The sequence below is a fragment of the Stegostoma tigrinum genome, chromosome 32 (assembly GCF_030684315.1).
Source record: "Stegostoma tigrinum isolate sSteTig4 chromosome 32, sSteTig4.hap1, whole genome shotgun sequence".
In the NCBI taxonomy this organism is placed as follows: Eukaryota; Metazoa; Chordata; class Chondrichthyes; order Orectolobiformes; family Stegostomatidae; genus Stegostoma; species Stegostoma tigrinum.
This window is the reverse complement of record NC_081385.1, coordinates 18,103,617-18,119,411: the sequence shown is the minus strand read 5'-3', so window position 1 is coordinate 18,119,411 and position 15,795 is coordinate 18,103,617. Positions and strand designations below refer to the sequence as shown.

The window sequence follows — 15,795 nt, the reverse complement described above, 5'->3', positions numbered from 1 at the left end:
ATGTACTCCACACTGTTTCGCTGTGACTTCTGTCCTTATCAAACCATTACAAAGAGAGCTTCTCGCTAAATTCTGAACTCTAAACGTTGGACATGAAGATCACGTTGCAACAGCAAGCTCCATCTTTTTAGAATTATAACTTTGTACTCCATTTGATACCACAGTTATCACCTAACGTCTCGTGCTTATGGATAAAAATGGTCTGGGTTCTAAATGAAGCATCTGTGCTAGCCACCTATTTACGATTCTAGTTATACATCCTTGACAGTTCCGGGCTGCTATGAGTGAGTCTATCAGTGTAATGTCATAAATAACAACATGTTTAACATTATGAAAAGTAAAACACATGCTTCTTGTTTTGTTCCACGTAGGATGGGGATGGTAATTGTGAGATTACGTTCAAAGAGCCAGACGATCAGGATCAGTGAGTGGTGAAAGTAGCTTCTTTATTGCACCTTCACAGCAGTACGGTGTAAGACAAAATAGAATTCTCCAAAATCATAGCTCAAAAGCAGCCATTTTATACAAAATTCAAGCATACATCAACATTCTAACACTTGAGTGTTAAGTAGGAGACATTGTACAAAAACTCCTCCCACCCACCCTCCTGCAAAAATTCCATCCCCTATTCCCAAATCCTCTGCCTCCGCCGCATCTGCTCCCAGGATGAGGCATTCCACTCCCGCACATCCCAGATATCCACGTTCTTCAAGGACCGCAACTTACCCCCACAGTGTTCGAGAAAGCCCTTGACCGTGTCTCCCGCATTTCCCGCAACACATCCCTCACACCCCGTCCCCGCCACAACCGCCCAAAGAGGATCCCCCTCGTTCTCACACACCACCCCACCAATCTCCGGATACAACGCATCATCCTCCGACACTTCCGCCAGCTACAATCCGACTCCACCACCCAAGACATTTTTCCATCCCCACCCTTGCCTGCTTTCCGGAGAGACCACTCTCTCCGTGACTCCCTTGTTCGCTCCACACTGCCCTCCAACCCCACCGCACTCGGCACCTTCCCCTGCAACTGCAGGAAATGCTACACTTGCCCCCACACCACCTCCCTCACCCCTATCCCAGGCCCCAAGATGACTTTCCATTTTAATTCCTCCCACCCCAAGTCGCACCTCCATCTCCTACCTACTAACCACATCCCACCTCCTTGACCTGTCTGTCTTCCCTGGACTGACCTATCCCCTCCCTACCTCCCCATCTACCAATGTGGTATACTGTATCCATTGTACCCGGTGTGGCTTCCTCTACTTTGGGCAAACCAAGCGGAGGCTTGGGGACCGCTTTGCAGAACACCTCTGCTCGGTTCGCAATAAACAACTGCACTTCCCAGTCGCAAACCATTTCCACTCCCCCTCCCATTCTTTAAATGACCTGTCCGTCATGGGCCTCCTGCAGTGCCACAATGATGCCACCCGAAGGTTGCAGGAACAGCAACTCATATTCCGCTTGGGAACCCTGCAGCCCAATGGTATCAATGTGGACTTCACCAGCATCAACATCTCCCCTTCCCCCACCGCATCCCAAAACCAGCCCAGTTCGTCCCCTCCCCTCGCTGCTCCACACAACCAGCCCAGCTCTTCCCCTCCGCCCACTGCATCTCAAAACCAGTCCAACCTGTCTCTGCCTCCCTAACCTGTTCTTCCTCTCGCCCATCCCTTCCTCCCACCCCAAGCCGCACCTCCATTTCCTACCTACTAACCTCATGCCACCTTCTTGACCTGTCCGTCTTCCCTGGACTGACCTATCCCCTCCCTACCTCCCCACCTATACTCTGCTCTCCACCTCTCTTCTTTTCTCTGCATCTTCAGTCTGCCTTCCCCTCACCCCCTATTTATTCCAGAACCCTCACCCCATCCCCCTCTCTGATGAAGGGTCTAGGCCCAAAACGTCAGCTTTTGTGCTCCTGAGATGCTGCTGGGCCTGCTGTGTTCATCCAGCCTCACATTTTATTATCCTGCAGGAAATTGGAGATAGTTTAAACGTGCTAAATGTTACTGGTTATTGTTGTGTCAATGGTTATTTTAATGAGATTAGTGTCCTTGCATAATTCAAAAGGTGTTGGTCTTGTTATTTTCAAGGTTAGAATTTTAACCTTAGAAAAAGGCATCTTGTGTTTTTTTCATAGAAGTCTGAGTTCCCAACAGTTTTGATTGTCTGTGATCCTGTGTACTATTACTCATTCATCCATCTGGTTTTGTGGTCACACTTGTTGAAGTAATGCTGTCAGTTTCATTCATTCATTTATTCATTCAAGGTCACGTGGGTCTGGACATATAGTGCCGTTAGTTTATTTTAGTGGGTTAAAAGTTGCTTACGTACGCTGCATAGCATTTGTTAGTTTTATTGGTGGGGTAAAGTTTTTATATACACGTTGAATAAAAGCTTGGGATAAGTACCTTGTTACATAGTATACAGGAAAAGTCTGCAGGGCTATCCAGTTATCACCTTTGACTGATATTTGGACTGACACTCTACCTACAGGGAGAAGATAAACGACTTAGAAGTAGCAGCTATTCAGTTGGATTTTAATATCAAATACTGTTTTTGGTGTGGGGGTGCAGAAAGGTTCCATTCTGTCATGTCTATGCAGTTTGTTAGCAATCATGCCTGACTGCACCTTTGAACAGAATGGGTCTTGTTTAAACGGGGTTGTTTATGTAGCGCTGTATGCAAGAGTGCACTTTCAAGTGGGGTGTAACCTCAAATTAAAGTGGTTGTAACCTGATGCGTTAGCGAACCCCTGAATCAATTTCAATGGGGCTGGCTAGCACATGGAAATCTACAATTAGTGTTCTAACCATGAATTAGTGGGTTAATGCATTAATAGACATGATTTATGGAGTTACGTTAAAAGTTGCTACAAAAGTTGTTAACACACGAGTTCTGATATATCATAATCTAGACATTAGAGTGAGTATATATCATAATCTAGAAATGGAAAAAAAACCTTCGCTAATTTGAAAAAGGGGATATTCTTTGGTCTAATACCTTGATTTGTCCAAACAATGGGGACTGATAATGTAAATAAAATGGAGTTTATGGTGAGGTTGTAATTTAGTGCATATTTATCTATCTCGTGATTGAGTGCATTCAGTAAACCTCTGCCGAATTTGAACGGTTCACTGATCTGTGCTCACTGCTTCAGATGAATAATTGGGAGAAGCAAAAAAGTAAAGCTATCAAAGACTATTTATCGTTAAAAATAAAAACTGTTGGCCAATGATGAGGCCAGCGAAGAAAATAAATAAAGAAAAGCTGCTCAGTAGCGTTTTTATTGAGAGCCAGGACGTACAGCATTGAAAAAAATGAAGGGGCTCTTTGGTGCTGTGAATGTATCTCTACCTTTGGGTCAGATGGCCTAGGTTCAAATCCCAGCTGCTCCAGACTCTTAAACGCCCCTCAACTGGTGATTCCTTTAGGCATCTAGAGATTTTTCATCCATTACCTGCTATGAACAGCTAAGAATTAGGAACAAGTCATTGGGTCTTATGGTTCTAGCACAGTGTCCCCACATTTGGGCTAGGACACCTGGTTTGCTGATCTATCTGCTGTAGAACTGTGTCATAATTTGTCTGAATGGGTTGATTGAAAACATCTAGAAAGAATCCATTTGGCTCAGGTTGTTGAAAGAGCTTAGTCCAACATAGCACTTTTCCTTTTGTTTCCCATACTCCTACCAAAATTTCCTTTTTCAAGAATATGTCTAATTCCTTTTAGAATCAGCTTTTCAAGCAGTGAATGGCTAGCTCATATAAATTGTTCTATTTAAAGTTAAATTATCTAGAATCTATTGAGTATAATGTCAGGTGGTGCACCAATCTACTGCAGTTTGTGTCATCTGAATTCAGAGCAGAACAAACCCTTTAGGTGTTGCTTAAGTTTGTGTCTTGTGATTCTCTTTCACTTTAAACTTTAAATGACTTTACTACAGGCTTTAATCATTTTCTTTGATTTTTTAAAAAGAAACATGCTTATCTGTTTGATTTGGTCAGACAATGAATATTGTATGGATATTTGACTTTTGCCAATGTGTGCTAATAAAATTTGTTTCCCCACATTATTTAGTTGATGAAGAGAATGAAACCTTTGAAGGTAGTAATGTTGGTAACCTGATCCTGATGCTTTAAACAGTAGTGAGTCCTACAGCATGGAAGCAGTCCTTTCAGCCCAACTCGTCCATACTGATAAGTCTTCTGAATTAAACTCGTCCCACTTGCCTACACTTGGCCCATATCCCTCTAAACCTTTCCAAATGTCTTCTAAATGTTGGAACTGTACCTACATTTACCACTTCCTCTGGCAGTCATTGCCACATATGAAGCACCCTCTGTGTGAGGAAGTTGCTGCTCAGCAGATCCCTTTTCAATCTTTTTCCTCTCACCATGAAATAGCACCTCCCGCCAACCACCAACCCCTGCCGGGTTTTGACTTCCCCACTTGTAGCCTGCAGTGATTATTTTTCTTCTGTGTTTGAAACCTTTTTGTGGTATTTCCACCCACACCCCCAGAACCTGTTAAAATCCATTTAGGGTTGCAGTCAGCCCACCGTCACTTCATTTTTGAAGGCAAGAGGAGGCCAAATTATCTCACATATAACAAGGTGTAGAGTTGGATGAACACAGCGGGCCAAGCACTATCGGAGGAGCAGGAAAGCTGATGTTTCGGGTCTAGACCCTTCTTTAGAAATGGTGGGAGGGGGAGGGCATTCTGAAATAAATAGGGAGAGAGGGGGAGGCGAATAGAAGATGGATAAAGTAGCAGATAGGTGGAGAGGAGACAGACAGGTCAAAGAGGCGGGGATGGAGCCAGTAAAGGTGAGTGTAGGTGGGGAGGTAGGGAGGCGTAGGTTGGTCCAGGGAGGAGGGACAGGCCAAGGAAGCAGGATGAGGTTGGTAGGTAGGAGGTGGGGGTGGGGCTTAAAGTGGGAAGGGTGGAGAGGTGAGGGGAAGGACAGGTTAGGGAGGTGGGGACAAGCTGGGCTGGTTTAGGGATGCGGTCAGGGGAGGGGAGATTTTGAAGCTTGTGAAGCCCACATTGATACCATTGGGATGCAGGGTTCCCAAGTGAAATGAGATGTTGTTCCTGCAACCTTTGGTTGGCATTGTTGTGGTACTGCAGGAGGCCCAGGATGGACATGCCTTCCTGGGAGTGGGAGGGGGAGTTGAAATGGTTCGTGACTGGGAGGTGCAGATGTTTGTGGCAAATGGAGCGTGGGTGTTCCAAAAGCGGTCCCCAAGCCTCTGCTTGGTTTCCCTGATGTAGAGGAGGCCACATCTGGAACAGCAAATACAGTATACCTCATTAGCAGATGTGCAGGTGAACATCTGTTTGATGTGGTATGTCTTCTTGGGACCTGGGATGGGGGTGAGGTGAAAGGTGTAGGGGCAGATGTAGCACTTCCTGCGGTTGCAGGGGAAAGTGCCGGGGGTGGTGGGGCTGATGCGGAGTGTGGAATGGACATGGGTGTCACGGAGAGAGTGGTCCGTCTGGAAAGCAGATAAGGGTGGGGAGGGAAAAATGTCTTTGGTGGTGGGGTCAGATTGCAGATGGCGAAAGTGTCAGAGGATGATGTGATGGATCTGGATGTTGGTGGAGTGGTACGCGAGGATGGGGGGATCCTGTTTTGGTTGTTGCAGGGAGGGGGTGTGAGGGATGAGTTGCGGGAGATGCAGGAGACATGGTGGGGGGCGTTTTTGATCACTTGACGGGAGGTTGCGGTCCTTGAAAAACGAGGACGTTATCTCGTGTTACTTTGGAACTGGCGTGCGCTGTCCACGGTGCTGAATCTGAGATACTTTGTGGATTAGAAAAAAAATAGTTTTTAAACAGGAATTGGAAACACCCTTCATCAATTGATCGGAATGCATTATGATTTGGTTAGTGTTTTGTTTTTAAAAAGTGATTGAATGTAGTCTGCATTGGAATCAACCTGAATTGAGCTAACTTTGGAAAGAGATTTTGTATTAAGTAGAACAAAGCTGTATATTCAAAATGAAAACCAGAAAATGCTAGAAATCAGCAGCTCTGTGATCCGTAGAGGGGAAAATAGATTAAAAAACTTCAGGTCAATATCTAAATGAAATGTCAGCAACCTGAAACATGCACTGTTTCTAACTCCGCCATTGCTGAACAATGTCCTTTTCTCTTTTTTTTCTGCAGTTGTGTGGATTTGACCATTTTAATTTATATCTCCTGGTTTTGGTTATTTTAAATGGAATAATGTGAAAGGCCTCTTTGTACCTTGCAGCTTGTCAATGCATGCTCACAAGCATACAAATAATATTGCTACTGAATGTTTCTGAAATGTTCTGCCTTTTAAGGGTCAATAAAATAAAACAAAAGTTAACGGGAAATGTTGGAATCAGTGGTTTAAGACCATTCACATGACATCAGGGCACCAATTATATCTTTTTTTCCCCAAGAGATGCTTGTGAGACGTGTTTTTTTATCTTTCCTAATGGGCTGATAGCGTCACATATAACCAATGCCTTCTGTATTTCTGTTGACGAATGAAGTATTTACAATTGTGTAGAACCACAATGAAAGGAATTCTTCAATGTCCTAAAATGCTATCAACCCTTGCTTAATTTTCTCATCACAACACACAATGAAAGCATTGATTTTTTTTCTAAATTTTGGATGCCACAGTATTTAATTTGGCCCAAGGCAACAAGCATAGGTAAGCAATAAAAACCTTCTGTCAAAATACTTGGAACATTTCTTTAACTTGCCTGCCTCATAGCATTGAGGTCACTAGCGCATGTTTCTATTTTATATTAACAATGTTAGATTTTAACCAGGCACTTACTACCCTTTTTTTACTACTGCATTTTAAGTTTCAATCTCATGTATATTTAACAATTAACAGTGTTCATTACAAAACCAGCCACTGCATTTTTCCCATATTGTAGTTCTTGAATCAATGCTTATTGGCAGTAGTTCATTGACCCCGAGTGATTTCAAGCTTTCCTGTCTCTTAGTTAGCTCAGCATACTGTTTGTTGATGGGTTTAAAACTGTTCTCATTTGTAGCCTTTGCCCCCTTCTGCTACTGCTTTTGCAGTTATCATTTCCTGTTGCCCAGCCCACCAGCATGCTTGTTTTTCCCTTACCTGCCCCTCGCAGTTTGCCCAGTCCCAAATCCATTTACTTCCTCTTTCTTGCCACTCACCCCAACCCTTATCCTCAGTCAAAAGCTCCAGCTGCATTGGAGTCTCTCCTCCCAAAACACACACCCTCCACAACGCACCCAGTGGATGGAGACAGAAGGGCTTGTTAAAACCTCCTGCAAAACACTTGCCCTGTTCCTCACTTCTGTTCCATTTTACTTCCCCCAGCTGCTTACTCCTGCTGCTCTGACAGGCTTTTTCTTTTCTTGTGTTTACAACTGATATATTCCTGTGCTTAGCAAGAGTAGATGTGAGCAAATGTGATAGGAGGGGCAGCACCTCACTGATTCTCCCTATTCTGATCACTTGCCCCGTGACTGAAATTTCTCAGGTGTTTTGGAGAGACAGAATTTGCCTGTTACCCTTGTATATTTCGATCACTGCAGCGCAGTATGATTCCTCTGGAAATCAGCCCCCTCCAGAGTGTCACTTCAGTTATGTCAATATCATTAAGGTTTAGCAGGTTACTGAACCATGAGGCAACATAATTCTGCTGGAGATCTGCTCAGGCACTGTTTACTGAGTGGGTTACTAGATAATAATGTAAAAGGTGGCAGTGGAAGGGATAATGATTCAGTGAGGTGAGATTTAAGAGTGAAGCTTCAAGGTATTAACTATGATAGATTAGAGCCCAGAAATAACATGGTTGTTTTGAGTCCTTAATTCCAGAATGTCCGTTTTGAAAGAGAGCTGATTTGGCGACAAGGTAGCTGCATGTGTAAATTCTGTTGCAGGCTGGCAAAATTTTGGTGTACGAGCAGTGGGGTGTAGCAACTAAAGTTGTCAAAGAAACTTCTAACAGAGTGACTTGAGAGAATACAGTGTTGATGACCTCTTGGTCAACAGCAAGCGGATTATATCCCAAACTGCTGTCACATTTTGTGTTTTTCTTGTTGAAGAATGCACATCAACAAGGGTTTAAAATTTATGAAATGTCCTAGAAAGACTGAACATTTTTTGTGTGTACTCCTCTGGAATCATGAGTTGGCTGTTAAGGTCCAAGGATCTGTCGCCTAGTTACTCCTGTATTCCAGGTAAAACAAGATCTTCTCAAGTGTTGCAGACCAGACAAGAGGAACAGGGCTACCTAGGTTCCATTTTAATTGCTCTTGTGGCTGTGCAGAATGCACCTTGACCTTTATATTTCTAATGAGTGTGTGTTGCATTAGTATTTCTCCTCGTGCAGTAATTAATAATGCCACTCCTGTTATTGCAAGAAACCCTGATTTAAATTGGCTCCTTTTTTTTAAGGCACACATTAAATTGAGCCTGCAAGGAAGGGATCCATTTTTGAAATAAGCTTGTTGCAAACAATGGAGGAGATGGGTTAATAAAGGAAAGTTGGTTCATTCTTCCTCACTTGGGAGTTTATCAGTTTGAGGGTACCCTCTGTAGAGCCATAATGAATTGAATATCCTCATTCGGGGTCTGATCATGGCAAAGGACACTCGAGTTTGTAACTGATTTGTCAATGATAAGGCTTGTGAATTCGTGGCTGCTTGAATTTACTCAAGTGAAGAATAATTTATAGTAGTGGCTAAAATGAGTGAAAACTAATTGGAACCATAGCTCAATCTGCTATGCTGCAGTTTGGTGCACAAAACTCCAACCTTTGGCCTGAAAAGCATGCTAGCGTTAAACTAAGGAGGTACCCAGTTGCATCTTGCCCTACCTGGGTGGTAGGAAATAAACTAGCTCCTGCCCTGACCTGTTATCCCAGGGTCATTCTTAGGGAAGAGGCAATTGTAGGTAACATGTATTTCTAAGATTACCTTTCCTCACCTATTTTCTTTTCTCTGCTGTTTTCTTTATTCCTCATTCCTTCCCTGTGACTGTTCATTCATTCAACCACAGCTATTTGAAAATAATCACACATCAGATCCATGATAACAAAGTTTAGGGAAGAGTCTAGGCCCGAAACATCAGCTTTTGTGCTCCTGAGATGCTGCTTGGCCTGCTGTGTTCATCCAGCTTCACACTTTATTATCTTGGATTCTCCAGCATCTGCAGTTCTCATTATCTCTGATCACAAATCCGATCCATGTCTGTTTTTGTTAATCTTACTTTCCTTAAACTGGCAGTCAAGACCAGCGGTCATATCACTTAAGCTTCCTTTGTTGAGATCAACAAATCATTGCTATGACTATGACTGGCTGATTTTCTTAAAGGGAGTTGTTAACAGTTTTTGTGAAGAAAACAGCAGCATGTTCATTGTTGGTATCCAGTGGTCTCACATGTGAACAAGATGTGTTTTGCAGTGCTGTCAAACTTTCGCAAAATAATCCACAAGGTTTTGTTATATTCTGGTGGGGAAGTCTTCTGAAAAACTTTAGTATAATGATACTTCTCAAAAAGCATTTGTTTGTATGCTCAAGGTGAGGGAAGGCAATGCTTCAAACCATTAGCTGCTTTTAGAACTCCATTCTTATTGGCGTTGAAATTAGGCATGCAGATAATATGACTATGAAGCTTATTTCTTGACCATTTCAACGGAGCTATTAATCTATTTCAAGCAAATTCAAAATTATTAGATTATTGTTTTCTAAAATGATAGAACAAACATTGCATTAAGTGTTAATATTAGCGTTTGCATTCTGCGGTTTATCATTTTGAAGTCATAGTGAATTAGGGTGATATTTCCTGCGGCTTCGATCTACTATCTCTATGGACTTCTATTGCCAAATAGTGCATGTTTCTTTTTCTGTGGACTGTTTTGATCTATCAGCTAATGGGTTGAAACTGTGCACATGGTGGCCGTTGGTATTCTATGTGGTAAATGTTATCACATTTTTAGGGCTGGCTCTAAGATTGACTTCTCGGCTCTGGAACACATATTTCAAGTCTCAAATGAGGTTGTACGTCAAGCTATGTGGTATGCTGCTGACAATCAAGTTATATCATGGGAAGCTGCAACTAGATAGCATGCCAGTACATGGTAAAACAAATGTTATAGATGTCAGAAACACTTCTTTTTTTAAAAAAACTGTCATCTTTAAAGAATGACAGTAACATCTGATAGTGGGACGCTTGTTGCTGTCAGAACTCATATGCACTATTGATGCAGGATTGCATGCATTGAGCATGTTATGAACACTAAACATTTTCCTTGAAAATTATGTTGCATGAATATTTTCTATGTATGCGATTTTTTTTCCTGAAGACCTCATGATGAATGATGATTGATTTGATATCTTGTTCAGCGTTCTTAACGTAATAGTTACCTTGCCTGTAAAAGTTTTTGCAAACAAAATATTTTAGTAGTGACCAGAGATAATGGGAGCTGCCAATGCTGGAGAGTCCAAGATAACAAAGTGTGAAGCTGGATGAACACAGCAGGCCAAGCAGTATCTCAGGAGCATAGATGCTGCTTGGCCCGCTGTGTTCATCCAGCTTCACACTTTGTTATTTTAGTAGTGACATTCACCTAGATTACTCATGATGTGAATACCTTGACTTCAGTAAGTTCTGAGAATAAGTTGCAGTTGCATGACCAATTTGATTCCTTGTCTAGTCTCCTAGCTGTAATTGCAAAAAGTAAGTAGAATAAATGCTCGGCAAAGCTTATATTTCCATGATGTTTACATTGTCAAGAATAGTGGGCTGATGTTTTCAGGATTTACCTTCCACAATGTTCATTATGACAGCTACAATCATTACGTTACAAATGAGTTGCAGAGTGCCATGAATTCTGTATCCTAATCTATCTTTGAGATATGAAAATTAAGCAAAGCTTTCCAAAATTATATGTATACAATGCCCAGAAGATCTGCCTTGTTATTGCTATGCTATTTGAAGTGATCTTCAATGGCAGATGTTGAGCTTCATTTGTAACTTCTGCTGTTATTTAATTGGATTGGATGTGTCAAGAAAAGGAGCTTGGTGAATGTGTTTTTATTAAACCAGACTAAATTGAGTTTCTTTTTCTCTCTTCCCATTTCCCTACTCGCTCAACTATAACTTGACTACATGCATCAAACAATCCAATGGTGAATGAATCGTGGCATGTTTTCACATTGTCTGTTGATTTTTGAGAAGGTAAGTGAAACCTTTTTTGGCCAATTTCCCAAGCCAATATGTGTGCAATTGACACAAAATCAGAACCATTACATGTTACCTGCGCTCTCCAGAGAGGCTTATGACAGGTTAAATCTACTTTTGTTTAGTTTAGACACTGCTTTAATATTAGCTTTTCATTTCTGAATGCATCTTTTCCAGGAGTATGATTAACTGCATACAGTCAGTGTTATTTGAGCATATTCTTGGTGAATGTGAAGTTTGAAATGTTGCCAAGAGTCATCTATACAAATTCCTCTCTCTGTCCCCTATTCTAAAAGCATTTGCTGGTTTCACTTGAATGGATGAATGATTTCATTAGAATAATCAAAGAAAATAATTTATCATAGGAATGCGGATTGTTTCATAATAACAAAGAGTCAGTCTATACCTTAGTAATGGTTGTGGAACCAAACTATTACATTTACATGAATTGCAATGTGTGGTGTCATTCATGAGCGACAACTTCTGAATTTGCACAAAGAGGGTGAATTTCTGTTGGGATTCTCCTGCTCATTTGCCTCATGGCTTTGATGACAGATCCATGGAGAGCTGTGAAAGACAGTTCTAGTTTTTGATTTCCTGTAAGATGTTTCGTACCGAATGTTATAGTGGGTGATTGGAAGAACTCTGGAATTTCACCCACCTGCCTGTTGCATGTATCTGGCCAATATGTTAGCTTCAACATGCTACTCACCTGTTGAGACTGATTTTACCAAATATTTTAGCAAAAACTACCTGTTTTAATACGGTACACTGAATTTAATCATTCTTTCTGACTGCTGAAACTAATGTTCTGTGCACCAGTAAGGCAGAACTGGTCAATTTCTGCAGTGTTAATCATACTGTTATTGAGGGACAGATCACTGGAGATGGGAGTTTTAGGTCTGTGCTGTTAATCAACCATTTTGTCATGAGATCAGATTAGTTTGTTCTCCTTGTCTGTAGTTGGTAAGACTTTGCACAGGTTAATGGATCCTCACTATTCCTCCCTCAACCCTCCTCCCATTTAACACCACACTCTGAGTCCCTGTTGCGTGTGCAGTTATCAGCCTCCTTGCATATGTGAACAAAAATTGTGTGCTTTGGGCAAAGAGCCAGCATTCTCCCACTTGGAGCTGCTTGAAGCATCAGAATGGTGTTTCATAAATGCGCTATTCTCTGGAGGCCACCAAGGAGCATTACAACTTTTGAATTGTTGAAGCTGTTCGCAGTCCTCAGCGAGATGTTCACTGCTTTTGGGAAAGGAGAGTTTGGAGTAACACAATAACAGCAAATTGAATTTAAAGAGAAATGTGATTTTTTTTTCCAAAAGATTTTTTCCAAAAGAAACTTGGCAAGAATAATTAATTGATGACAATTATTTACCCATTTAAGCATAACTTGATTAATGTACTGAATCACATTTGTGTATATAATGTAAATGCTTTGTTTCCTTGTAAAACTGAATTATGTTTTAGGAAAATGATAATTATTCATTTTTTTAAAAAACAAATTATAAAATGTTAATAATATAAAGAATGCATTATCTCCTCTTGTTAGGTTACTCAGTGAATAATTGAACTACATGCACTGTGAATGTGCCACATTACTTAACCCCACAATAGTGTTGATTGGAAGCTTCTGTTGACATCAACACCATAAGCGATGAGAGTACTGCTCAGTATTGCTTGCAGTGAATAATCTGAATAAACTCACCTACTTCTTGATTTTAATCTCCTTGATCTGTTTTGATCTCTTTGCGTTGTAGAAGCTATTTTGGCATCCATGGATCTAAATCCCAAAAAGGATCAAAAATTGTTAAGAATAAAGGAGACGGGACAACATTAGCAATGACTGGTTAGAGTGGACTACATCTGAGGTCTGCACAATGTATGTATCATTACAGAGAATAATCAGGAACTTGGTAAAGAGTTGAATAGGAAAACAGATTTGCAATCTAAATAAAAATAGTTTAGCACGCTGGGTGGAGTGGTCAGGGTTTGCCAGGAGCTTTTGGAAGGGTAGGTAATGATATGTAGCTGAGCCGGAGGCAGAAATTCAGTTTTGCAACAAAGGGTTACAGTTGTGCAGTCGAAGTGGCACCGTGGTTAGTACTGTTGCCTCACAGCAACAGGGACCCAGATTAAATTCCAGCATTGGGTGACTGTGTAGAGTTTGTACATTCTCACTGAGTCTGTGTGGGTTTCCTCCCAGATGCTCCAGTTTCCTCCCACAATCCAAAGATGTGCAGGTTAGTGGAATGGCTGTGCTAAGTTGCCCATTGTGCCCAGGGATGTTTAGATTAGGTGGGTTAGATGTGGGAAGTACTCAAATCTGGGTGGGATGCTCTTCAGAGGGGTGGTGAAGACTTGTTGGGCCGAATGGCCTGTTTCCATACTGTAGGGTTTCTGTGATCCTATGAAGTTCTCTGCAAAGTTCAGGCACGCAGGCCAAGTCTCCCAGCCTCAATTGTTGAGAACCTGTTTTGCACTCAGCATGTTGTCAACGCAGATCAATACCCTAACCTGTTGAATAATGTTCATGGGCACAGTCTTGTTATCCACTTGCCACCAATGTGTACGTTAACCTGCATGCACCTGGTGAGTGCACTGCTTCCTTCAAGTTATGGTGGGTATAAACCTCTCCACTAACTCTGCTCTTTGGTAAAAAAGCTGTTTGTTGGCACAGTCACTTTTTGTGTGAAGACTTATCAGCCCAACAAGACTGCTCAAGCAAGGCAGTCACGCTCCTGCCAGCAAGCCTAACCAAGGCCGACCAATGGAACTGCTGAGGGACGCGCTAGAGCTTGGGGCAGCTGCCACCAAAGCACAGTGGGAAAGACCACTCTCTGAGGCCTTTCTGCTGAAGTTAAATGAGGACCCATTCTATTATCAGATCCTCCTAGTGCCCCAAATGCATGTAAATATTGGCTGGTTCAAGTTAAATAGTTTAGATAGAGTCAAATTCCAATCTTTGTTTGTTTTGTTGATGTGCCACTGTATAGGGCTGAACTGTACTGTGACTCTGTACATATTTTTATAAGCAAATTATTTTTGAAATATAAACAATACCTTAAATCTTTTGTATTTAAGCCTTTGTTCCATGCATACCTTTGTTGGAGAAGCAAATCCGATTTGTATATTCTGTCAGTTGTGATGTAAGGGCACTTGATGGTGTATGATCTGCAGAGAGTTGTAGATCCTTTTACTTTTGTGTGAAGATGTGGGAGAGGTAATACCTCTGTGCTGCCAGTTATAGTAAATTGCAGCTGATTTGAAATGATGGACATCAATTGTTCATGAGGCGCAAATGCCTGACTCTCAGCCTTCTTGGTTGACAGCTTTGTGCTGTGGCAACCTTCCAATGATATCTTTCGCTCATTGGCGCAAGAGGCTTTGAGTAGACAGTGATTCAAACCCTGGCAGAACACAGCGTTCTCTGGAAGCAGGATTTCTTGAGCCACGGATAGGCATGGATCTGTGCAACCTATGTTTCCTGAGTCAATCAGGTTGCTATCCACAGTGTAAGAATTTCCCTTCTGTTCTGGGAAGCTTTCAGCAAGAGTCTCCAGGGCAGCATCACTGCAACAGCATGCAGCTTTGTACCTAGTGTCTAACATTCCCAGGTGTGGGCAGAGATGATGAGCAGACATTGAGTGATGCTGTTGGGTTGCAAAGAATGAAGTGCTATATGGGTGCTTTTTTAAGCATGAATCCTGGATGCTGACGCTAAGGAGAACCTGCAGAGACAATACCCTGCATGTTCATCCATAAAATTTGGAGTTTTGCCCATGAATGAATGTGTGATGTTCTGAGAAGAATGTGATTATGCAGGGAAACCCACCTGTCCCCACTAAGGGGAAGCCCTTCCTGCCGTTACACTTGCTTCTATCCTCAGTCTCAAAAAAGAAGAATTTTTCCCAATGTTTTCATTTCATTTGTATTAATGTCACCTGACACTTTCTGCATCCAATCACATTTGAATCAGCCTGTGACAGCTGACCCTTGAGCTTTGTGCCTATTTCTGGAATCTTCCAGATAATATAAAAATAGTCATTTGGGCAAGTTGTGAAAAAGATGAGCTTAACTGCATCTGTTGGCTCAACTGTGTTTTTCTTTGTTTAATGCTGCAGTAATAGTTTCTGCTGTTGGCATTGCTTATTATTTGCTGTGCCAGGCAAGGTTGAATGCCAGATATAGCAACTGCTAAATTTGTGTATTATTTAATGTGCATCAGCATCTGTTGTTCGGAAATCTAAATACTTTATCCGAGGTAACATAAAATCCCCATTAAAGATTTTTATTATTGACTTTTGTCAAACAGGCTTTTTATGCACTGGTAGCATTTTACCCCACAGCATGCCATAGGCCCTTCAAACATTCCTGTGGGTGAATTGTTTCAAAACTCGATATTTGAACTGCGACACTGTTCAGATTTTCACAACACAAGTCATCTTTTCATCTCCTTTTGGATGGTGAACGGCGTTTATAGCATCTAATTTGTCAATTTGTGGTAGAATAGTTGATAGCCTGGAGCCTGCTCCACTTTAGACATGCAAATTATCCAGAACAC

At 41.7% G+C, this 15,795-nt stretch overlaps 1 protein-coding gene across 17 annotated transcripts in view; it reads left to right on the top strand.

Moving 5' to 3' along the window:
* Window positions 1-15,795, top strand: part of LOC125467077 (neural cell adhesion molecule 1) — a 501,070-nt gene that overhangs the window by 146,957 nt on the left and 338,318 nt on the right. Inside the window, exon 1 of one of the 17 annotated variants that reach the window (XM_059639031.1) lies at window positions 11,309-11,330. The exons of the other annotated variants lie outside the window; for them this stretch is intronic. Within the exon in view, the coding sequence (XP_059495014.1) occupies window positions 11,324-11,330 (7 nt within the window). The 5' untranslated portion in view covers window positions 11,309-11,323. Of the gene's footprint in view, window positions 1-11,308; window positions 11,331-15,795 lie in introns of those variants that run through there. 17 annotated transcript variants of the gene reach the window in all.